The sequence below is a fragment of the Neomonachus schauinslandi genome, chromosome 4 (genome assembly GCF_002201575.2).
Source record: "Neomonachus schauinslandi chromosome 4, ASM220157v2, whole genome shotgun sequence".
NCBI classification, from domain to species: domain Eukaryota; kingdom Metazoa; phylum Chordata; class Mammalia; order Carnivora; family Phocidae; genus Neomonachus; species Neomonachus schauinslandi.
Window position 1 is genome coordinate 81,893,999 of NC_058406.1, and position 26,856 is coordinate 81,920,854.

General features: G+C 34.7%; 1 protein-coding gene across 2 annotated transcripts in view; it reads left to right on the plus strand.

Annotated features, from left to right (window-relative positions):
• SNX7 (sorting nexin 7) overlaps positions 1 to 26,554 on the plus strand; it is a 98,136-nt gene extending 71,582 nt beyond the window's left edge. For both annotated transcript variants that reach the window (XM_021690098.1, XM_044914077.1), the window contains 2 exons: positions 3,912 to 4,064; positions 26,139 to 26,554. In XM_021690098.1, the coding sequence (XP_021545773.1) occupies positions 3,912 to 4,064; positions 26,139 to 26,225 (240 nt within the window). In that variant the 3' untranslated portion in view covers positions 26,226 to 26,554. The remainder of the gene's footprint in view (positions 1 to 3,911; positions 4,065 to 26,138) is intronic.
• The last annotated feature ends 302 nt before the right edge of the window (positions 26,555 to 26,856 follow it).

A 26,856-nucleotide genomic window follows, 5' to 3' on the forward strand; every position in this document is an offset into this window, starting at 1 on the left:
GGCAGAAATGCAATAAATGGTTATTATTCTCGTTGGTATTACTGGTACCATAGTAGGGAGTCACTACTGGACAAAGGCTTTGTTTTGTTTGCTTGAGTTCTTAGTATTAATGGTTTTCATTTGATTGTGTGGCTAATTTTTAGCTGAATATAACTGAAGCTAGAAATTACCCATTAGCCTTGCTGTTAAATATAAATCTTCCCCCCCTTTTTTTACACTATCTTACAATCTTGTATTACTTATTCTGGTATTACAACATTTTCCTGGCAAAAAGGGTTGCTTGCTTCTTCTGTTTTTCCACTAACGGAGGGCCAAATCGCTTCCAGGATTTGTGAAAACAATTATTCAAGCCTTAATCCTTTTTTAATTCAGTCTTTTCTGTGCTATTTTGTCGTAGAGAATATGAATTGAATTTCCTACTTTTAGAGTTATTGAAACCTTCCTTGGCCTCCAGGTTCTGGCACATCTTACTCTCCCACTTCTCTTAACTGTTGTTGAGTGTATATGTCCTAAGCCCGAAGGCACCATCCAAATGCACAGTTCCTTATACCAAAGAACTTGCTAAAATTGAAGTCAACTAAGGGAAAGGACATACTATGCTTTTGTAAATTATTAGGAAAGATAAGGTCCAGCTCATTCTTCATTTGAACTAGGTGCTTTGTGCTTATTATCAATTAGAGTTTCCCAGAATTGAAATTATGGGAAGATGATTCAGTGTGGGGAAATACCTAACGTCTCTTTTCTCCTTTTCCGACTGATATAATGATGAAATCATCAAAGAAAGAAAAATTACTCCTGTATAGCTGCAAAAAATGACAAGACTTGATCATATATATTTAAAGCATATGCATCATCTTCCACCCTGGTGAGAACAGATTAAGCAATAGCACTAGGAATGGACTTAAGACCAAGACCCTGGCGGAGGAATGTGATACTTCTAGAGCTCAAAATACTGGAAAAGGAGAAGGAATCAACTTCAGTTTCACCAACTGATAATGATGGTGATGATGATGGTGGTGGTGGTCATAGTGGTGGTGGTGGTGATGGTAATACCTAACATTTAGTAGGCAATTGTCAGGCACTGTGAAAGACAGTTAGTGTTCATTATTTCATGCATTTAAAACCCCTATGTGGTAGGCATTGCTATTTTTATATCCATTTTACAGCTGAAGAAACTGGGGCTTCAACAGCTAGTCTTACCCAATGCCACATAGTCTATAAAGACAGAAGTGGGACTTAAACTGAAGTCAGTCTAACTTGTTATCAGTCTTCTTAATCCCAATGCTGTGCTGGTAAGGCTACAAACCTTCTTTTCTGTAGGTGAGAGTGAGGTCAGAGAACAGGACAGGACTTCTCTAGTAGCTCTCAGCCAGAGCAGGAGCGCCAACCAGCCAAACCACCACTTCCAAGGGCTTTTATGAGAGGGAGTTGCAGATTGATCAAGGGAAAACTCTTATAAACCCCTTATGGCTGGGACATCATGCTAAACTGTCAGGAAGGGGAGAAAGATAAAATATGTATGACTTAGATACTCTGTTTCCAAAGCCAATTTTAATAGAGCAGTCTGCCAGTAATCCCACTGCAGTGCATAGCAATTTTAGACTGCACAAGCTAAGCAGAGGAGAATAACAGTGAGTTTACAGTTGGTGTATGTACCTCCTGATTCTATGCAAGAGAGACATTTTGCTAATAATTTCCATCTGGCTATGAAAATGGCACAATTTCATCCAACAACCCAGAGGAGTGAAGTTCTCTAACCCACCCCTGAACTTTTTCCAGCACACCCCGATCCTGTTTGAAATATTTGGACTTTCAGCAATTTCACTCTTAGCTTATCCCCTAGTATCCACAGCCCACCATCAGATATCCCACTAATATACCATTAACAACTCTTTAGACGGATTCTCTAAGATTTAACAAAATAATCAGCCCAAAGAGTATACATACTCAAAAAGTAGTAAGTGGCCTCACTGAGATAGTTAACACACAAAACAAGTACAAAAATATCTCCCTTCCCCCGCAAAAAACATGGAAGTCAACCTTACTATTAAAATAGATCTCCCATTGGCAATGGAAAATTTGTATAATACCAAATGTCTATTCTTAGGAAATAAAAGCAAATAAAGCTGTGATGAAATAAGGATAGAAAAGTGAAATTCCATAGCAAAAATAATAATGATGATGATGAAAATAATAATAAGAGTAATAATTCACATGAGCATTTGAAGCAAAATAACGTATTTTGATTCTAAGACATTTTCACATTTTAACGCCTCTGAAATGGGGATCTTCTTAAGTAATTGCCTGTTTCAGATACTTTCAGTCACACCACAGTGGTAAAGCATGATGCCCCTTTGAAAATATGAGAGAGATGGTGTCATTTCTGCTCGAAGTTTCCCAGCCTAGGATCTCACCCCATAAAATCCATGAATTTTACCACAAACTGCATGGCTCAGTAGGATATGGTCACCCGTTCCTTCTGTGACTTCATCTCCTAGAACCTTCCCTTTGTTGTTCACTCCACTATGTGCCATGGCCATGCCAGTCTCCACGTTCTTCTCGGGCCATCCAGGCAAGCTTCCACTTCCAGGCTGTTACCCTGTGGTTTCCTCTGCCAGGAATGATTTTTCTCCTGAGAGTCTCATGGTTCACTCTCACATTGACTCCAGATGTTTAATCAAATGACGCTTCCTCATTTAGGCTTGCCCCTGTCATCTTATGTGAACTTGCATCATCCTACATCCCCTACTTTTCTGCTTCATTTTTCTTTTTAGCATTAATTTTTCGATCGATAGTTCCTGTTTCATTTATCTTGCTTTTTGTTTGTCTCTCCCCGGTTGAGTATAAGCTCTGGTACAAGCAGGGATTTTTTTGTCTGTTGTCTTCACTGCTGAATCTCCAAGCCCTAGAAGAATGCCTGGTACAGAGAAGGCACTTAATAAACATGTGCTGGGGCGCCTGGGTGGCTCAGTTGGTTAAGCGACTGCCTTCGGCTCAGGTCATGATCCTGGAGTCCCGGGATCGAGTCCCGCATCGGGCTCCCTGCTCGGTGGGGGGTCTGCTTCTCCCTCTGATCCCCTTCCCTCTCGTGCTCTCTGTCTCTCATTCTGTCTCTCTCAAATAAATAAAATCTTTAAAAAAAAAAATAAATAAAAAAAAATAAAACATGTGCTGAACCTATGAATAAATAGTGTACATAAATAAAGTATGTATAAATATATGTATTAATATGTAAATACACCAAATACAAAACAATACATTGATGGATTACATGCTCAGAGGTTGGTGGGTGAGATAGGAGGAGGTGTAAATATCACACTAAACCTGTCTGATGGTGCATGGACTCAGTGTCAGGCGTCTTGAGATATAAACCTGCCTCTGTTACTAGCTCCGTGATGTTTGGCAGGTTAATCCCCTGGGCCTCCAGGTTGGACTGCATAATCAGAGTGGATGTTATAACATGTCAGTTAATTGATCCTTCTAAAAACAACTGAAAAATGAGGCCCAGGAATGGGAAGCTGGGGAATGAAACCATACCTCTTAACATAAATATTATCACCATAAACAATAGTGGTAATGAGACTTAATGCAAAAAATTTTGAGATAACTTGTAGTTCAATTTCCTCTGTTTTATAAATAGTGAAACCCAAGCCCAAGGTTTGAGGGACTTAGCCAAGGTCAAATGCTAATTGGTGGCAGACCTTAGAACTCTACTCAGCATCTCTGGCTGAATCCAGTCTTCTTTTTACTATAACTGGTTAGTGCAAAGGGTAAATGCCGGTGACTTTCCAAACAAAGAATTATTCTTAAGCTGTTTTGATAAAATGATTGGCTTAGATTTGATGAATTCATTCAGTAACAAGAATACGTAGATCGTAGATTGATGCTTCTCTCTTTGTGATCTAATTCAGCTTACAGAAGAGATTGGAAAACTTGAAGATAAAGTGGAATGTGCTAATAATGCCCTGAAAGCAGATTGGGAAAGATGGAAACACAATATGCAAAATGATATCAAGTCAGCATTTACAGATATGGCTGAGGAGAATATCCACTATTATGAACAGGTAATTAGTGATACATGATATTGCTTCATTTTATGAAAGTTATCCTTTCTAACTTTCTGTCTGTCCTTTGTTGCAAGAGTCTATTAAGGAACCAAGTGTCACATTCAAAAGCCTCCTTGGTGGCTTGGTGCCAAGAGAGTAATGCTGAACCCACCCACTGAAACAAATGTGTTTATGTGGAGGAAGGATGAAAGTCTTCCTTCTTACACAGCATGCCCCAAGTGCCTAATTTGAGCCTTGATGTGAGAAAGAAATATGATACCATTTTGCTTTATTTGTTTTCCCCATATTTTCGTGTTTTGGAAGGATTTGAATTTTTCAAAAGCACTTGGTAATGCTTCCTACTGATTCTCCTATCTTTCCTCTTCCTTTCCTTCTCTTATGTTAGAAAGGGTTTGCAACATGAGAAAAGGACCAGAGGTTTGAACGAGCAGAAAATCAAATCAGGTCCTATATCTTGTGTCCCTGCCGATTCCACCTTACCTTCTGTAGCTGTTCAAAACCTCAACAAAAGAGCATGCTCTTCTATTTTTTTTTTTAGTTCAGTTTAGTTTAGTTCAGCCCTTCTCTCTTTTTTTTAGTTCAAGATAGAACCTAGTCATCATTTTGCTTTTCAAATGATTATTTTTTTACAACTAACAGTTCCCCAAGGTAGTTGTTATTTTAAATAAATTTTATACTATCACATTTTTTTTAACCTAGCATATTCTAAACATACTCTTCCTAGCAGGTACATTTTAAACATACATCTTTCACCTTATCTCTGGCTGGATTAATGACTATATGAAATTGGTACATTAAGAATATTATTTTTTATGCTTTGTAGTCTGTAGTGCATGTCAGTTTAATACTATAAAATACTGTATATTTTGAAAGATGAACTGATAATGATATTTTCATTTAACATGAGTTTCTTAAGCCCCTACTTCCAGCAGACCCTGTGCTGGGCCCTGGAGGGGACCACAGCATGCAAGACAAATACAGTGCCTTTCTCATGGAGGCACAGTCACCCAGGGGAACAGACAATTAATGCAAAAGATTATAATAAAGTATAAGTCATTCTAGCTTAGAAAGACATTACAAAGGCATCTAACCTGATCTAGAAGGAATGAGGGAGGTTCTGCAGAGGGTGTGTTTAAACTGAGACCTGAATGATGAATAAGGTAGACGGATAAAGATGTGAGAAAGAGTTCCAGTCAGAGAAAACACATGCAGAAAATCCTAGAAGTGAGCGAACATGTTCAAATAACGGAGGTTCTTTTTTGGAGGCTAGAGAAGCACAGGTCGTGTTGAGTTGAAAAACAAGGTTTTGGTAGGGGAGGAAAAAGTTTTCCTGAACCCTCTTAGCGTCCTTGGCTAGGTCTGAAAATTAAAATGAGGAAGATAAATTGATAGGAGAAAAGTATGCAAATTGATTTAATGTGAGTTCTCTGAGACACGGAAGCCTTCCTAAGGACATAGAGTCTGGAAGAAACAGACTTGAGTATTTTATGCGAGAATTGATGAAAGGTGGGTAGTTGTGTAGAAATCTGGTAGATTAAGGAGTATGAGGTAAGCATAATAAACAAACTTAACAAGTCCTGTTTGTTAGGTGTCTTCTTTGTGCTGCTTCCCTTTGATAAGGACGTCTCTTTCCTCTGGATATAAGGAAGGCACCTTTCATATGAGGGTTTTATCACCTGCATCAGGGGATGAGGGTTGTGAAAGTTCCAAGTGACTTTTCTGCTTCTGCCGAAGTCTCAAAGTACTTCAGCTTAAAATACTCAGTCTGGCCAGGTGCCATATCTTGCTGCCACGTGTCCTGAACCCCACTGGGTTGAAGAGGGCCTGATAATACTAAGTCTTTTATTTTTCATCCTAAGGGAAATAGGAAAGGCCATTGAAGAGTTTTCAGCAGGGAAACAACAGTATCTATCAGACTTGCCTTTTAGAAAGGTCACTCTGGCTTTTATGGGTCAGAGTGCAACACAGCTGGACGTGATGAGACCTAATCGTTAGGGAACAGTTGCAGCACCAGGCGGAGATGTGACCTGACACAGGGATTTCATGGCAGTGGCCTAGAGCCTCAAGTGATTGAAAAGATCGTTTTCTCTCTCTCCTTAATTTTTTTATTCTACATTAACAACCTTAAGTAAATTCAATTATCTCAAAGGAATTTCCCATAAGTCTCAGATTTGGAAATGGTTTAAAATATTTTGTTGAATAAAGCACATTGACCACACCATAGGCTTTATTACCCCTTAACTATTTAAATCCACAAAAATAGCCTTCTCTCTCCTTTACATTAGAACTGTTCATTCTGATGTTACAGAACTGTTATGACAACCAACCAAAATAATTTATAAGAAAATGCCTCGAAAATTAAAATATGCAATATACTATAAGTGATTATGATTATAAAACATAAATATATTAGGGTATAAAAATCACGTGACAAATGCACTGTTTTTTCCTTTAAGTGATAGGATCTGCAAAAATTTTTTTCTAAGTGTGGACTTTATTTTTTTAAGGGAAAGTGTTCATAGCAATTCCACTGAACTCCAACTGAAATGTTTGGGTTTTGACTATACCTGTCATACAAATTCATATTTTTGTCATTCTCATAGACTGAATTCAGTTTATATAAAATATTGTTAAATTAGCATCACTGTGCCATATTGCCATATTGCTAATCTTGTTCTTCACAGCAGTTTATATCAGTATGTTTTTAACTCTTTCCTCCAAATGAATTATATTTCTAAATGTTACTAAAATGTATCAAGTGCACTGCATCTTAAATATGTAACTTTGAAGGAATCATTGGTTTTCTTTCAATTCAAAAAAACCCTACAGTTTCAATTATTTGTTGTTTTTCCCCTGAGTGAATAACTTTTAGCTGATTTGCTGTATCAGTCCAAGCATAATCAGGAAGTTGGAGCCCTTAAATAATCAAGGCTTCCTAATTAGCACATAGACTGTGTGGCCTGAAACAGTAACTGTCTGCTGTTATCTGTTAACTTCAGAATATCTTAGATATACAGAGAAGTGAAATGTTCCAGAATCTTTCCATTTCCTTTTTTAATTTAATCACATTATTACGGAAATACTTTTTTTTTAATCAACATTTGCAAATATAAATCCCCGAAGGGGTTTGTCCCTAGTATGATAGATGAATTGGGGTATAAACATTTGCCTTTGGACTTGTTTTATGAAGTGAAATGGTCACAGCTCGTTTATAACTTAAAATTTAAATCTCAAAGTGAGAGAGGAAAATCAGATTATAAATATGAGGCATGGGTCTGTATAGGAAACCAACTATTGTCATATTGAAATGTAGTATTTAGATGTGTGAATTTACTTGGAGATAGTTGATATCAAATATAAAACAGGTATCTCCAAGCGAACTCTAAATAAGTAAAATGAAGCTATTTCCATTTTGTCCTATATGACCAATAATTAGAATTAAGAATAAATTTCACTTATTTTTAAAAACAAGAATTAACAAAGCATTACAACAAAATTCCAAATGAACATGGGTGAGTAATTTCAAAGTATATTGGTACCCAAATAACCAAAGAAAATTACTTCCTGATAAAATGTGGAGGGATGTTAAAACCATAAAACATGACATGCTAGATTAAGTGCATGGACGTTTTCTAATTGTTCTCTGGTAGGTACAGAAGTGTGTCTGTTTATGTGGTTGTTTATGCTGATGTTAATGATGATGATTATGATGATGGTGGAGAGATTTGAAAGGAAGTGGTCTTTGGTAGGTATTGCAAACTGAAAGAATATACTCTTTGAAAGTTCAATTTTAATATCATAGTGAAAAGATCACATAATGTTAATTTTTGCCAAATAAACCAGTTTATAGTTAAGTGAATATAATACTTAAGTGAATGTAATACTTAAAGTAATGTAATTTATGCCTTTGTGCAGTTTACTGTATGATATTAATGTATGGAAGTCCTTGTTTCATAGTTTTATTTTTGTGGTTATAAAATTAATATATGTGCACACTAAAAACAAACAAAAGCTAGGTACACTAATATATAAATTAAAAAGAAAGAATGCCTGTAACCTTTTCTCCTAGAGAGAGTGGCATATTTAAATACAATTATAGAAAAATAATTTGCTATATTCAGGTCAAAATATTTTAAGATTTCTACATGACCCTTTCTGAATGTGTCTTCAGAAAAACATGATGACTTATTTATTCTGTGTCATGATGATTATAGTGGGTATGTGTTATTTTGCATTCCATATTTCTCATTTGTTTACTTTTCTGTATAATGTATAATCTTAACATAATACAATCATGTTAATATACTTCTCTTAGCAAAGGTAACAACTAATAGTTGAACCTCTATGTTATTTTTTTGCTGTCACAGACAATACTATTACAAATAATTATGAACATTAGACTTTAAAAACTTTCTGGATAAGAATTTCAAGAAATAACCAGGCCAGAGGACATTTCATTTCAAATTATATGAATCTTATTTAAGAATGTCAGTTGTCTCATGTCAAATCATTCCTTTAAGATTCTGTTACCATCAAAATCCTGTGCTAAGCACTATGGAGCATCCAAATTCAAACTTTAAATCTTGCCATTCAGACCTTAGAATTTACTGGGGAAGAACAGTAAGTCTATGTATTTTTCACTTGATTACTATGGCTTTGTTTTAATGGAAGAGTATTTAAATTAGTTTTATTTACTTGAATTGTAATGAACAGATTTAATCGAAGGGTTCTATCACTATGGAATAATACAAATATATGTGTCAACATGGAAGTGTTGGAAACAAAAAAATTATTATAGCATAGGACATTTTCTGGAAAATAAATGAAGAAAGAAAAAAATCATTGCAAAAGTATACCATCTAGCCAGATGAATAATACAGCTAATGTTTTCCTAAAATCCAAGAGTAGTTATTTATGGACCACTTGAAAATTAGAGAAATTTTAAAAAGACACACAAACATATATATATGTTATAGTAGTCCTACAAAGTAAGTAATAGATGAGCATTGAACGTCCCAGAAGTTCAAGTATAGTTGTATTTATTTAAAAATATATTCCTTGTTATGTTGGGGAATGGTAAAATAAATTCTAGCGAAAGAGTTGTTTGTTTTCAATTCAGGGGTGCACTACATAGTTTGGAGTGTGTTATAAATTTTGTAAATTTAAAACACCTTGGTCCTGGTAAAGAGAGCTCCCAAGCATGGTGACTTGAAGAGGTCAGTCTATATTAATAATGATTATAAAACTGCCAGATAAGCAGAATTCTGGGTGGCATTTAGATTTCTGTCCAAAATTTCATTCTTCTTTTGAAAACTGGGATCAGATAAATGATGGACTCTGTTCATCTACATGAATTAAAAGAAGCAGTGAGGGGGAATAGCTTCCTTAGACTTAATTCCATCCAACAGAGAGGAACTGTTCTAGAACATGACAGAAACCTGGGAAGAAAGTACCCTTTTCACATTCTGGGAGGCAAGAGCAAAGGAAGGAAACCCTGGCCATTTTCAGTCATACTCCCTCGAATTTAGTAAAGTGGTTTTAAAAAGTTACAGAAAATTCAGTTGTAATTGCAAAGTCACAGACTGAAAAAAAGAATATGACATAAGAGGAATGAACAATTCTAAAAAGTAAAAGGGAAGCAGTTAAAGAATCAGATATGATCATACCTGCAGACCATGGACTATGAAAGGCAAAGACGCAACAGGATACAAACATGAAGACAGAGGAAACAGTGTCAGGAGTCACATTTCAGGAAGAAGTGAGGTTTGGGAGGAAAAAGTGAATGACTTCCAAAGAGTATCAAAGTCCCATGGAAGTGGGTGTTGAGGAGCCTCTTTGGATGCAAGAAAGCTAGGAATTAATAAGCTCTAATAAAATTAGTAAAGTGAACCTCTAATGGAAACCGTGTTATGGAAGCTGAAAAGACAGAACTACTTCAATTCTATTTCATTCTTGTTTTCTCCATCAAGGAGAATGAAAGTATAAGTTGAAAGATTTAGGCAAATATAAATAAAAGGTAACTAAAATCCAGTATATTTGAAGAGATAATAAAACAACAGCTATCCATTTCCAGTAAAAGAGGAGTCTGGGTAAATTCTCTTTTCCAGTGAGCAATGCCAAAGCCCTTCTTTTACCAGCCCCAAAGCAGTGCTTACTAAGCCTTCGTTGTAGCCCTTAGTTCTAAACTGACTTAGTCAGGAAGATCAACAGACTTCTGCTCACCCAGGAGAAATGCAGACTGTTTTTCTTTCCTAGGTAAATACTAAAATTAGTTTCAGAGAAAGTTTTGGGTAATCCTGGAACAATGATACAGGTGATACAGGTGAATGTTCCCCTACTATTGCAAGTAAGAAGGTAAATATTATCCCCTACATTGACGACAGGGTCCTGCTCTCATCTTCCAAGTTGTAAATCTACCTCTAACTAGCTTTTTTCCAAAGGAATCTTTAGACTCAAGCCAAAATTATTTCGCAATAAAATTATCTTCAGCGTGTGAAATAATAGTATACTTTGTGGAAGTCAGCTCATTTAATTCACTAAGTCTTTATCTGGGGATGACATTGAAATTTGCTCTCTTCCAAATTTAAGTTTTATGAGAGCCATATTAAAGTCTTGTTATGCTGGAAAAACACTTCTGACTTAAAAAAATAGAACAAAGTAATTATCTACATCCTTCACTAGCCATTCCAAATACTGAATTCAGTCCTAATGATGCATTTTGAAAGAAACATTGGCAGACTAAGATGTAGTCAGAATAAGGTTGTGGTGATAATGGTCTTAGAAATGCATCTTCATTCAAAAAATTAGAAAAGAAGAAAGGTATTTGGAGGGCAGTCATGGAAGAAGGGTTACACATTTTATCGTTGCTTCAGATAATATATCTAAAACCAACTCTTGGAAATTGTATAATTTGAACTCACACACACAAAACTATTTCCTTTATGTTACAATTTTCTAAATTATATTAAATTGCATTGTAAAGAAATAAATTCCTTGCCACTGGGAGTTTTTGAGCAATTGTTGAATAATGTAAATCAGTAATTCTGTCTATACTAGAGTCTCTCAATGCATTTTGTAGAAAATTAGTGTTTTGTAATGTTAATGAGTGATACTTTTGAAAGAAAAAGTTCTGTAGTCAAAGAAGTTTGGATTAAATAAAGTTAAACAGGTTTATTTCCTAAAGAAGTTCTTAGCTTACTTTATGTGCTTATATGGTTTGTGAATCTGAAGATATAATTTCCTTGACTAGATCAGCACTTCTTGCAGGATTAGCATGTCATGGAACACAGTTTGGGAAACCTTAGGTAATTATGTTGATCTCTAAAGTAATGCTACTTAAAGTGTGGACTGATGCCCAGTCCATAAGTTGTTTATTGCAGATTCATAACAAGATAAATTAGAAGTTGAAAGTAATCAGTTAAAACCTTCTACAGCAATTAGACATCGCCATGACATCTAGGTAGATGATTAGTAGACTTGTTATGTTGATTAAGTATTGGCCAATTAAGTATTGGCCAGTATCTTTCGGCTTTTGTGGTGATTCATGTGGCTTCATGTACTGCAGACTAGTCATGCTCAGTAGCATCACTTAATGGTCCTTGAAGATTGAAAGGAAAAGTTGTGTTCTTCACCATCGATAGTTTGAGAAGCACTGCTCTGCAGTTCCATCTATTTTCTAAGAGTCTGCTCATCTCAGGCTAAACATAGTGTCCTTTCTCATTTAAAAGTTTATAATCTATTTAATATTCAAGTTTTATATAAAATATATAAAACAGTCAATTATATAAATATGTAACAGGGTGTGATTTTTTATTTACTTCTAAGGAAACTTTAAAATCAATTGTCATTTTTAGAATTCTAAAGTAATTATGTAATTAACTACAGTTGATCCTTGAACAACGCGGGGGTGAGGGGTGCCAACTCCTCGTGCAGCTGAAAATCTGTGTGCAACTTTTGTCTCCCCAAAAACTTAATTGCTAATAGCCTACTGTTGACCAGAAGCCTTACTGGTAAAATCGTCAATTAACACATATTGTGTAAGTTATATATATTATATTCTGTATTCTTACACTAAAGTAAGCTAAAGAAAAAAAATCTTATTAAGAAAATCATAAGGAAGAGAAAATACATATAGAGTACTGTCCTGTAAAAAATATGCAGATAAGTAGTTCAAACCTGTTGTCATTCAAGAGTCAGCTGTATCTTGTTGTTTTATTAAGTGAGAATTTCTGTTGTGAATTGTACATTCAAAAGCCATAGTTACAGCTCACATTTTCATATAACCATGGACATCTTTTATTAGGTTTCGTGAGTCTTGAAGATTTTTGTGTTTTTCAGGTTTCTGCTTTCTTAAAAACTTCTCTTAAAAAAATTCGCATTAATCTCTTATATTCTGTGATATTATTTCTCAATTATCTGTACAAATGAAGTTAAGTTTAGGTGTGAAATGGACAGTTATGCTAGAGCATAGACTGTCTTTGCCTCTTTCCCATCCTTTGGATTAGATGAATTTTTCTGTTGTTAAGCTAATCAAGGATTTGAATAGAAGATTACATATTTATAATTTCTGAAAGTATCTAGTTTCTGAATCAAGGACTTTCATCTGATTGTGCTTCGTAAATGATAGACTATATTCTACAGATCAATAACTATGTAATTCCCATAAAGAAAAGGAAGGGATTTAAGACATGCACATGTACACACTGCATGATATAACATCTTGAAGAAAAAAGGTGGACTGACTAATGAAAAAAATTAAAGTTGGATATCAGGATGCTTGCCACTAGCTAATTGTAAAATCTTAATCATGTCTTCTCTAAACCCAGTTTTCTAATTTGTCAGTAGACGTATTGATAATCCTCCCCTTCCCCACCCCTGTCCACACACTGAACTCATAAATCTTTAGGAGAATAAAATTAGAACACATGTGTGAAATGCTTTAAAATAATGCACTGAAACCTCATAGCTGTGCCTTGATAATTTTTCAGTAATTCAAAGGTAAATGTGCTCTTCCTTGTAGTTTGCTGTACTTTCAAGATGTGGTTAAACAAACACAGATAAGCTTGGTGTTTGAAGTGTCTAGTACTAAGCTGGACATCATGCATATTATTGGTCAAAAACAATGATGGTAAGGGATAGAAAAAGTATGAGTTGAAAAGATTTGAATTCAAATTTTGGCTCTTGTATTAATTCTTTCTCTAAAGATTTCCAATGTATTAGACCTTTTGGAGCTCCAATTTTCCCATATGTAAAAATGAGAGAAAGGGAATAAATTATATCCAGGGTTCTTTCTTTCTTTAGCAGATCTTGAGTTAGAGTTCCAGACTAATACGACAAAAATAATAAAAACGTGGACCACAAGATGGCGTTTGTAGCTAATGAGTCCTTTTGCATTAACTGTTAGTCTTTTAAGTATTTGCAGGACTTATAAATCAAGCTTATTACTTATATTCTTGAGAGATATGTAAAAGTAATTTTTAGAAAAAATATGCAAATTCTGTTATTTTAAAGTTGTTGATAATTCTAAAATTATAAATTGGCAGATGATTCTTAGAAGCTGAATTTAGACTTTTCCAAAAATGAAATGTAATGAGCAACTTTGAGCTATTACAAAATAATAGAAGTTGCTTTCCTCTAGCAACATCATCTCTAATTTCTTTCTGGATTGATTACATTCACAATTTAAAATATGCAGTTCCTGTAAGTTTTCAGTACTGTTTTGAATCTTAAGCTTAGGTGGTAAAAAGCAATTACTGAAATGATACACATTCCATTACCCTCATTTTAGGCATGATCTACATTTTTTATAATGTAATTTATTTTGCAGTGAAATTGGCCTAGTACAGAGATGTTCACATATTTGAGCTTCAATGTTTCCTCAAATATAGGTAATATCATTTGTGCCCAAGATCATTTGAGACAGCATTAAAATACTTAGAGGACACTCAGTCATATTTTTCATTTTTAATTTATTAGAAGACATGCAATTATCATGGTACTGTCTAAAAGATATTTTTAGATTGGTAGGAAAAACCTAGAAGCACAACAACTTTTGGCTTAATATGGAAACTTCTGGTTTAAAAAAAATATATGGTAAAGTTTGGCTTTTATCACATTTCATAATGATAGGTTTAATTGTTATTGTTTCAGGCAAATGTATAGTTATTTTACTCTATTATCATAGAGATATATAAATAGTATTTTATTAATTTGACTTAGGTGATAATTTGGATAAAACTAAATTTTCTATTAGCTATTCCACAAACAGGGTGGTAGCATTACCAATGGAGACATTAAACTTTATATTGACATTGCATGTTGGCCAAGAGCATGGCTTTGGACAGACACAACTTGTAACTTTGAGCTGAGAGACCTCGAAGACTTTATTTTAGTGAGCCTCAGTATCCTTCTCTATAAAGGGCTGAAAATAATAGTACCTCCATCACAGATTTGTTTGGGTATTAAAATATATCTGTATGTATGTGTGTATGCATGTATGGAATGGAATAAGGAAAGATGAAAGAAAATTCCTGGAAGGAAAATTCAGTATTCCCTGTAAGTCACTAAAAATAAATTATTTTGAAGCTTTTATACTCATAAACATCCTTCTAGGAGTCTCCTGCAACTTACTCCTTAAGCTACAATTTACTCTACTTGAGCCTGAAATTGCCAATATAGGAAATAAGTTTCAAAGCTGATGATAGATAGATAGATAGATGGATAAAAATATATGTGATGTCCTTAGCTTGGTTCCTAGCACATAATAAAGGTTTCAATAAATGTAGGCTACCAATAGAGCAGCAATAGTAGTAATTGAAAATATTTCTGTTTATGAATCACCTCTTTGGAAATTATTTATAATGATAATTATCTTGTAAATATCAAATACTGAGGAAAGAGGTAAAATTTTATGCTTGATGCATTTCCACACTGTGTCAAGCCAAGGAGAGCAAGACAGATTTATAAATTGTGTGTGATCTCATTTCCCAGCTTCTTGTTGGCTACAGTTAGCCTCTGGTAGCATTCACTTTTAATTCTAGGCTCACACTTAATGGACATACACAGTCCAAGCCCCTTACTTTATGAATGAGTAAACAGGCCCAGAGCAGTGAAGATATTTGCTTGAAGTCACACTGCAGGACAGAACCTCTTCGTACCCCACCAACTAGAGAAAATACTGATTCTTAAACATGCAAGCTTTCATTGGAAGCTACATTGTATCTGTAGAAACACCATTTTTGTCATCATTCATTCTCTGGAAAATTTGGTCATATCTGCTTGTAGGGTTACCACACATTTATGAGAACTGAAGAGACATTTATCTTTTCTAATGGCGAATTTTCATCACCACCTTTGCTGAAATAGCAACAAATTTACTTTCAAAACTAGCTTTGGAATTAAAACTTATTTTCTAAATATTCTGTCCCTGCATTTGAGAAGTTTTTAAGCATGTGTATAGGAACAAAAAGGTTTTTGTTTACCTGTTGGATCTCTCTCCCGCAGCTCTGTCTCACCTTCCTAACTGTACAGCTTTGTTTTCCAATCCTGCCCTTCAAAGAGAAGCTGCAGGTTTTGGCCTTTGGCTACAAACTGGAGCCACCTGGGGAAAACGTGCACTGGATTCTCAATTAGTGAGGATTTGTGATAAATTTACTTTTTGATCACCCAACATCCTGCCCAGTAGCATGTACAGCATATTTATTGGCTCACTTTTACTGCAGTGAGGCACTGGAGACAGTGGGAAAGGTACTGAAATCTGTAGACACAGTTTTCTTAACTATAAGATGCAATTCCTCGATTTCGTCAAAGTATTGTATCAAATAAAATGATATGTGTGGAAGATTATGACACACTATTCCACTCACAGTGGAATTCCTGTTGTTGATTCTCTGAGGATAATATGAGAATCTAAAACTAGAATGAGCTGCTGGGTGCTGCTAAGAAGGTCAGGCCGACAGTAGTGCTGGGTATTTTCTATTGTTACTCTAACTTTGATAGATATTAGCTTGCTTCACTAATTGTAATGATTTAAAAGTGGAAGAAATCAATTCCTTGATAGAAAGCAATGAGAAGCCAAATAACAGAAATATCTTTTTAAAAAACATGATTTACAATTATAAGCAAGTTTCACACTAGGTTTTGAAATTGTGTTGCTGTTGTTTTGATGACTGTTTATCTCCTCCAATTATCACAGTCATGGACACAGTAGATACTGACCTAAATTGCTTAACTACATGGTACAAACAATCCATTTCTTGAGTCTTTACTTGGTTTTTCATACTAAAAAAAAAAAACAAGAAAGAGAAAAGAGTTTTAGGGATTATCTCTTATTATTTTAAAATAGATTTATGTACATTGATTGGATAGATGTGCAAATATCAGGTAACAGGGTAATATTAAATATTGGCAGGAGGGGACAGTTGACATATTGATTTAGAAAAAAAAATCTATCAAAATTCCAAAAGAGGTCTGGTAGCATCAGGAGCTACCTAGTTCAGGTTTAGAGAGCAATAGAATCCAGGATGTCAATTAATTAATAGTCAGGTTGAAAACTGCAGTTTTTGTGATGACCAGCGTATTTGTATGTGTAGTTCAATACGTTCCTTCTCTGTAATCATCAGCATTTACTGAGTACTTAATGTATGCCTGGCATGTATTAACTAGGTCCTCTTCAAAGAGTGTGTGTGCTCCTGGAAATATGTAAAGAATTTCCAAGAGGTGTGTAGGGAATCAATTTCTACACATTCAACCTGCACATACATACTTTCCTAAAATTTTTTTGGCTTAATGCCCCTTGCAGTCATGCATTTTCTTACCCACCTCTCCTTCCAGAATTGCCCTTTTTCCACTAGGTAAAAGAATGGTATCTCATCTTGATGGCCCAGTGACTTATTGAATGTATCCTGATGGTCATTTGAGAGATTACTTTCCATTTGTTGATGAATAAATACTGGCTGTACTACTTACCAGATTTGTAATATCACAGATGTACTTAACGATTTGTGCCTCAACTTTCTCATCTGTGAAATAAGATACGTAACAGTCATTGTAAGGTGGTAATATGCAGGTAATACATAATAAAGCAACCATTATAATGCCTGAGCAAATATTCATATTGGTATATATTGCAGGTGTCATGTTTTTTTCTATTGTTTTTCTATGGTAACGTTCTATAACTCATATTTCAAAATACATATATTGTTTTTCTTCCTATCGTATGGTAGATGGTAAGGAGATAGTTCTGTAGTTAATTTGTCTTTTTTACTAAGTTTCACTGTCCCGTTTAGGACTTAGTTGGGAAATGAAAATGTTAATTCACAACACTAATCAGTGTGGATGTCTATTGAATATCTTCCTTAGACATTTATTAAACTAGAATAGTTGAAGCAGAAGATGACAATGGAAGTTTCTTCACGGGAGAATTAATGCCGTCTTTGGTGTAATTTGGATCACTTATTTGACAGGAATTCTAAATAGAGCAGACTGCTCAGAATTACATTTTGAATTTTACCTTGAGGACTTCAGAAGTTTATTAAAATGATAGTTTGGCAGAATTATCAAAAAGATGTGATATCGGGCGCCTGGGTGGCTCAGTTGGTTAAGCGACTGCCTTCGGCTCAGGTCATGATCCTGGAGTCCCGGGATCGAGTCCCGCATCGGGCTCCCTGCTCAGCAGGGAGTCTGCTTCTCCCTCTCCCGCTCCCCCCTCTTGTGCTCTTTCTCTCTCTCACTCTCTCTCTCAAATAAATAAATAAAATCTTTAAAAAAAAAAAAAAAAAAAAAAAAAAAAAAAGATGTGATATCTCCTGAAAGCAGTAATTGCTTTGGGCTGCCCTGCAGGGTTACCAGGTGGTAGAATTGTGTATGGATTTGCAGAGGAGGCCAGAGGGCTCTAGTAGAAATGAGGTTCACAAGGGAAACGGGGCTCATCCCAGATGCAAAGTATGGTCTGCTCTCTATTGGGCCATCGGTCCCAGTTAATAACTTTCCTTGTTTTGTAGATACTGTAGCTAGAGATTTAAAGTGATTTGTATTTTGGTACTTTTCTATTTCCTGCTTTGTTTATACTCAAAATTTGGTGAAGGAGATTTTTGAGTATATATAAGACTGAGTTTTACTTTCTGTTTTTCCTTGGCATTGAAAAGAAATAAAATACTAATGACAGCTAATATTTAATGCATGTCTGCCTATGATGTTAACTTTAGGTTTTTTGTAGGTGTTCTTCCTCGGGTTGTGGAAATTCTCCTCAATTCCTAATTTCCTGACAGTTTTTTAAAATCAGAAATGGACATTATAATTTGACAAATGCCTTTTCTATGTCTATTGAGATGATATTACATTTAATAAAGCTAATTACATTGATCAATGTTTGAATGTTAATCCAATCCTACAGTCCTGGGATCAACCCCTTTTGGTCATTCTATAGATTGTTGGATTTGCCAAAATTTTGTTTAGAATTTTTGTATCTATGTTTATGAGAGATACTGGTTTGTAATTTTATTATCTTACACTGTCTTTGGTTTTCATAAATTGGAAAGCATTCCCGTGACTTCAATTTTTTGGTAGAGTTTGTATAGAATTAATGATTCCTTCCCTAAATGTTTGATAAAATTCACCAGTGATGGCCATTGGGCCTAGAGTTTTCTTTGTGGGAAGATATTTAACGACAAATTCAAATTCATTGAGTTATTCTGTTTCTTCTGGAGTGAGTTTGTGTAGTTTGTGTCTTTGAGGGAATTGGTCCATTTCATTTTCAGTTGTCAGTGTATAGGTATAAAGTTTTTCATAATATTACTTTATTTCCTTCAGTAGAATCTGGAGTGATGTCACCTTTCTCAGTCCTAACAGCTGGAAATTTGTGTCATATCTCTTCTTTTAGGTCTGGTTAATGATTATCACTTTTATTAATCTTCTCTAAGAGCCAACATTTGGTTTCATTGATTTTTCTATATTTTTTCTCTTTTTCATTGATTCGCACCCTGATCTTTTCAGCTTGCTTGCTTGCTTGCTTGCTTGCTTTCTGTTTCTCCCTTGTTTGGGTTTAATTTGTTTTACTTGTTTGTTTGTTTATGTTTTTAAAGATTTTATTTCTTTATTTGACAAAGAGAGAGAGCACAAGCAGGGGGAGCAGCAGAGGGAGAGGGAGAAGCAGGGTATCCGAGGAGCAGGGAGCCCGATGCGGGGCTTGATTCCAGGACCCTGGGATCATAACCTGAGCTGAAGGCAGACGCTGACCTGTCTGAGCCACCCAGGCGCCCCTATGTATTTATTTATTTGTTTGTTTGTTTGTTTTTAGTGTGGAAACTCAAATCATTTATTAAGACCTTTCTTCTTTTATTTTTTTTTAGTTTCTATTTTAATTCCAGTTGGTTAACATACTATAATATTAGTTTCAGGTGTACCGTATATAGTGATTCAACACTTCCATTCATCACCCAGTGCTCATTGCAAACTTTCTTCTTTGCTAATAGACATTTAGTGTTATAAATTTCTATGTACTGCTTTAGTCACATCCCAGAATTTTTTATATGCTGTGTTTTTATTTTTATTCAGTTCAAAATACTTTCTATCTAAATGTCCTTCTGATTTCTTCTTTGACAGAGGGGTTATTATATATGTAAGTTTCCTGTTTAGATTTCAAATATTTGGGTATTTTTCGGTATCTCTCTATTACTGATTTCTAATTTAATTCCATTATGTTCAGGGAACAAACTTCATGTGACTTGACTCTAAATTTACTGAGACTTCTTTTGTAGCCTAGAATATGGTCTATTTTGGTAAATGTTGCATATGCACAAGAATAAACATGTATTTTCCTTTCTATAGATACTGGTTAGGTCAACTTGACTGATAATGGTGTTCTAGTTTTCTGTATCACTGCTGATTTTCTGTCCACATATTCTGTCAATTCTTGTGAGAAAAGTGTATCAAAATCAGTTGTAATTGTGGATTTGTCTTTCTCCTTACATTTCTATCAGTTTTTGTTTCATGTATTTTAAAACTCTCCCATTATATATATATAAATATTTTAAATTATGCCTAGAAAAAGTGATGCCTTTATCATTATGAAATAACCTTTAACTCTGATAATAATCTTTGTTCTAAAATCTATTTTATCTAATATAGCTACTCTAGCTTTCTTTTGACATGTGTTACATAGTATATATATTTTTTCACCCTTTTAATTTAAATGTGTTTGTGTGTATTTCTTATAAGTGGAATATAGGTGGGTCTTGTTTTTATTTAATAGGACAATCTGTGTCTTATTGGAGTATTTACTTATTAACATTGAAATTGATTATTGATATGGCTAGGTTTGAGTCTATTATTTTGCTATTTGTTTTTTATTTGTTCTTTGCTCCCATTTTCTTCTTTATGCCCTCTTTTGGATAATAGACAATTTTGTATCGCTTCATTTTAGATCTTCTGTTGGTGTACTCGATATACCTTTTACTTTTTAGTGGTTATTTTCAGGTTTATTTTTTGTAGCTTAATCTTATCATCGTCTACCTTCAAGTAATATTATACCACTTCACCTATCATTTAAGAACATACATTTTCTTTCTCCTGGCCTTTATGCCCTTTTTGTCATATATTTTATTTGTACATGTATTATAAGCCTCACAAGGTCTTGTTACTATTATTATTAATAATTAAGTAGTCAATTGTATTTTAAATAAATTTAAGGAATAAGAAAAATATATATGTTTCCATATCATTGTCATATTCTGTGTTCTTCATTCCTTTGAATGGATTCATATTTCTATCTGGTCTCATTTTCTTTTTGCTTGATGAAATATTTCTTTTTTAAAAAACATTTCCTGTAGTGTGGTCTGTTGGTGACAATTCTATAGCTTTTGTATGTCAGAAAATATCTTTATTCCATCTTTTTTTTTTTTGATGCCTGATCTTATTTATTTGTCACTCTTAGAAAATCTCATTTTTGACTGGACTCAGACTTATTCCATCTTTGTTTTTGAAGGATTATTTTTGCTAGGCATAGAATCCTATATCTTTTTTAGTATTTTTTCTCTCAGTACCTTAAAAATATTATTCTGCTGTCTTCTCATTTACATCATCTTGGATGAGAAATACTCATCCCTATTTTTTCTTCTTTTGTAGGTAACAGTATCATTTTTCTCTGTCTCTAAATATTGTCTTTATCACTGATTTTGAGCAATTTGGTTATAAAGTGGCTTGATGCATTCTTCCTCATGTTTCTTATGTTTAGAGTTTGTTGAGTTTCTTGGATTTGTGGGTTTATAATTTATCAAATTTGGAAAAATTGTGGCCTTTGTATTTTCCAAAAGTTTTTGTGCACCCCACCTTTTTAGCGATGCTAATTACATATATATTATACTACTGCAAGCTGTGTCCTCTGGATCACTGATGCTCTTTTCCTTTCTTTCTCATTGATCTTTTTTCTTTTTTAAAGATTTTATTTATTTATTTATTTGTTTATTTATTTGAGAGAGTGAGAGAGAGCATGAGAGTGGGTTGAGGGACAGAGGGAGAAGCAGACTCCCCGCTGAGCAGGAAGCCCGATGTGGGACTCGATCCCAGGACCCCGGGATCATGACCTGAGCCAAAGACAGCTGCTTAACTGACTGAGCCACCCAGAAGCCCCCATTGATCTTTTATCTTTGTGTGTCTTCTTTTAGATATTTTCCATTCCTACGCCTTCGTGTTCGCTAATTTTTTTCTTCTGCATTGGTCTTATATGTTACTAATTCCATTCATTATATTTTTTCATCTCACACATAGTGATTTTCATCTCGGGAAGGCTAATTTGTGTCTATTCTTCATTTGTTCCATGCCTCTACTTAACTCTTTGAACATCTAGGACACTTTTATAATAACTGGTTTAATGTCCTTGTCTGCTAAAATCTTAACATCTTTGTCAATTCTGGGTCAATTTCTTTTTTTTTTTTTTTCTTCCAAATTTTTATTTAAATTCCAGTTAGTTAACACAGTGTAATATTGGTTTCTGGTGTAGAATTCATCCCTTACATACAACACCCAGTGCTCATTACAGGTGCCCTCCTTAATCCCCATCAGCCATTTAACCCATCCCCTGCCCACCTCCCTGCTCCAGTAACCCTCAGTTTGTTCTCTATAGTTAAGAGTCTGTTTTTTTGGTTTGCCTCTCTCTTTTCTCCCCCCATTGCTCATTTGTTTTGTTCTTTAAATTCCACATATGAGTGAAATCATATGGTATTTGTCTTTCTCTGACTGACTAATTTCACTTAGCATTATACTCTCTAGCTGTATCCACATCGTTACAAATGGCAAGATTTGTTTATGGCTGAGTAATATTGCATTGTATATAAATTTCAATTGATTTTTCTCCTCATTATGGATTATGTTTTCTTGCTTCTTTTTATCCTGTTATACTTAATTAGATGCCAGATATTATGAATTTTGTTGCATGTTGAATATTTTTGTATCCCTGTTGCACTTAATTCAGTTGCTTGGACACAATTTGATCCTTTAGGGTCTTACTTTTAAGATTTGATAGATGGTACTTGAGCAGCTTTTAGTAGAGGGCAAGAGAGTATTGAGGCAAGATGCTTCTTTGTATGCTACCCAATATCTCATGAATTATGGGATTTTCCAATCTCTTTGGTGGGATCCTGTACTATTCTAGTCCCTGGGAGAACATGGACACTGTTCACTCTAATTCTCACTGGTGGCTTTTTTTTTCCAGGCCTCAGGTAGTTTTCTACATGCATGTACTGATCAGGACTCCACTGAATATCCAAGGGAGACCCACCACAGATCTCCAGAGTGCTCTGTCTGCACTCTTTCTTCTCTGGTACTCTGCTCTCCGAACCCTCCTGCATTACTTTTCTATAGACTCTTAGCTCCATCTCTTCAACTCAGGAAGTCTGCCTGGCTACATCTAAGTTCACCTTCTTTTACCGTGGCCTCGAAATTCTCTTAAGGCAGTAAATTGGTGTATTGGTTTGCTAGGACTGCCATAACAAAACACCACAAACTAAGTGGCTTAAACAACAAAAAATTATTTTCTTACAGTTCTGGAGTTTAGATGTCCAAGATCAAGATGTTGGCAAGCTTGGTTTCTCGGTTTCTTCTGAGGCCTTTCTTCTTGGCTTTGCACATGACAGCCTTCTCCCTGTGTCCTCACATTGTCTTTTCTCTCTGCTGTCATTCCTGTAGTCTTCTTGTATAACCAATTTCCTCTTAGAAGACACTAGTCAGATTGGATTAGGGCCCATCTTAACAGCCTCATTTCAACTGAATCACCTCTTTAAAGGCCTTATATCCAAATACTTTCACATTCTGTGGTACTTCAATAAATGAATTTTTTTATTGTATTTATTATATTATTATTTTTTTAAATTTAAATTCTGTTATTAACACATAATGTATTATTGGTTTCAGAGGTAGAGGTCAGTGATTCATCAGTCTTACATAATACCCAGTGCTCATTATATGCCCTCCTTAATGTCTATCACCCAGTTACCCCATCCCCCCCACCCCCCTCCCCTCCAGCAACCCTCAGTTTGTTTCCTATGATTAAAGGTCTCTTGTGGTTTGTCTTCCTCTCTGGTTTCGTCTTGTTTTATTTTTTCCTGCCTTCCCATGTGATCCTCTGTTTTCAACAAATGAATTTTGAAGTATCTCAGAATGTGCTTCAACAGATAAGTTTTGGGGACACAATTCTGCCCATAACAGTAGGGTAATCGTAGAGCTCAGATTGTTTTTATCATGCCTCTCAGGGATCACTGTTCTTTGTTGCCTGATGTTCAGGGTCTTGAAAACTGTCATTTCATGTATTTTTTCTTATCTATCTATCTACCCACCATTTTGGCCAGCAACAGAAGTCCTAAGCCCAAGTTCTTAACCACTGTACCGTACATTATTCCTCACATTGCCCTTCCACAGACATGCACAGAAATTTATGGGCTTACTCCTACTAGGAAACGTTTTTTAACTCACTCTAGTCTAATTTAGATCCCACTACTATTTATTTTCATCATACCCTGTAACTTCATAGACCCTGAAGTTGATTATATTTGCTTACTTATGTTTCTTTGCTAAATCATAAGTTCCACGAGGTCAAGGATTGTGCCCCAGACCCTGTCATAGTGCCTGACATAATAAGAACTCAAAAATATTTTTTGAGTGAATGGATGCTTTATGTCAACCCCCACATCCCAAATTATGTATAGTTTGGACAGTTATAAAAGACATAAGGTCTAAAAGTTGAAACATAGATCAAATGTGAGGTATTTATCTTAATGCCCTTTTGTGGGTATAAGCATTTAGATGTAAAGACATCTGCTTCTTCTCCTGAACCATGTCAGAGGAGGCCACTCTTGCCTGGTGGTCCCTGTCATAGCTACTTGGCCTTCTCTCTTGTCCCTGCCCTCTCCTTCTTACCCCTCTCTTATCTTGTTATTTCTTCATCCCACTGAGATAGGTATTATTATTTTACACCCAAAGTAGAAAATCAGAGTTAGTAACTTACTAAAGAGTAAAGGTAAATCACAGAACTAATTCATCACAGTGACTAAAATTATGCTCTGTGGCTTATACTTGGCTTCCAGTACTCTCTAAAGTTTTTAAATCAAAAATATCCCTTAAAGTCTTGATAGGCTTAATTATTCTTATGAGACCTGTATTATACCAAGCCTGACTTTCAAAATACATATATCACAAAATAAATACTCAACATTTTACCCAGTAATTTACTCAGTTTTTTAAAATTTGATAATTAAGTTTTCAACAGTATTTTCTACTGTTCGCATGCAAATATATAATTTTCTAGCCTTATTATTCATTTCCTAGGCTATTGAAACTATCTCAGAATCAAATCACTGCATATAACCATTATAAAAACCTTATTTGGCAAAATGCTTCCCATATTCTAAATCTTCAGTTTGAAAAAATATTGATACACACACACACACACACACCTACATAAGTCCATACATACTTTTTGGAACACAGCACATTTATAATTTGGGAGGTTTAAATTTTTGAGTTTGTATTGTGTTTGGGAAATTGCTGGTCTGTCACTAGTACTTGTCAGATGTGGACATATTAAAGCTATAACAGGATTAGAGGATAAAGAAGTGATGTGAAAGTAGTTTAGGCAAGTTAACCAGTGTTAATCAGTCCAACTTCAGAGTGTATTATATAAAAAACTACATATATATGTATTTGTATATAGCAGTCTATCCACATTTGGGAAAAAAATGATTTCTTTCCTAATTAATTTTAGCTCAGTTTAAATATATGTTAGAGTAAGTATGTTTTAGAAGAATCCTAAATATGTGTAAACTATTAAAATTATGCTGTGGATAAACTTCATACAGATAACTGAGACTAGGCTAGTAGGCAGGTCAGTCCTAGGCAACATCACAAAGGTGGCCACATTCCTGTTGTCTTGTCCCCACCACCTTCAGTCTCCTCTGATCCTTTTTCATTTCCTGTGGCACATCAATGACTAAGTTTCACCATCTAGTCCCACGAGACCATCATAATATAATAATTGCTAATTTTTTGAGCACTTAATTTGTGTTAAGCATTCTGCATAGAGATTTATACAGATTAGGGAACTTTGATTTTTACAGTTGCCCTAGTGGTAAGTACTGTCATTAATCTCATTTATAGCTGGAGAAACTATAATAAAGATTCATCAGCTTGCCCAAACAAATTTGTAGTGGGATTCAAATCTGATGGATGCGTGCTTATATCCCCACTCCTCTGTCTAGATGCTTAACGCCTGCCTCCTTGGATGCAAATGGTCCATCTTTTCCTCCATAATTTAGTGGTTTCCTTTCCTGACAGTGGGGTAATACTGGGTTATTTTAGCAAACTAATCCATGCTCATTTTTTTAACCTTTTATGTTTTCCTCTTATTTAGCAATAGTATCCATGATTAGGAATTAAAATATGTAGAAAACAACAAGGATTTTGGCTTGCTGGTAGGAGAGAGGAGCAGGGCAGATTGCCCTAGGAACAAATACATAAGGATTTATTAATCCTTTCACTGCTGAAAGTTAACTACTGTTGATCTCGTGGTGTATTTCCATTATTCAGTGCCTTGCTACATGGGAATCCTTCCTTGCATCACAGACTGACCTCCACATGGAAGAAACCTCTGAAGATAAACCTGAATCCCATTGAGGACTTCTGTGTGATCTTTGGGAGACAGCATCTATTAACCAAAGTTATTCTTTCTGGATGGGCTGTGTCCTTTATGAAGTGGATGAAAAATGTTTCACACTATCTGGAAAACCAACAGCTTGAAACTCAGGTATTCCAGATAATTGATATGAATTTATAATACATACATATATATATGTTATACATACAAATATATATATGTATGTATTAGCTTAGTTTTTATTTTAAATTTGTGTGCCAATAAGTACATATAGAAAATTTTTGCCCAAATATTTGTTTGTGGAACATGTCATTTTAAATATATTATGAAGACTCAGTTTTAATAAAAAGTTTAATATGAAATGCCTGGCTGTGGTGTGGTGTGGTTTTTCTACTAGTAACTCAAGCCTCTGAAGCAGATTCTGATAAGAATTCAGCATGTTACCAAGCATACTATGTATTCACCTTTATTTCATCACAATTTTCTCTAAAATACTATTCACTTTGACATTAGGAACTTGAAGTAAATATATAAAAATTAATTTAGTATTATTAGATATTAATGACAACTGTTCACAGGTTGGTTTGGTAAGAGTAAATTGTTTTTCACAATTGAAAAAAATTACCAAGATAGATTTACATTATTCTTTGA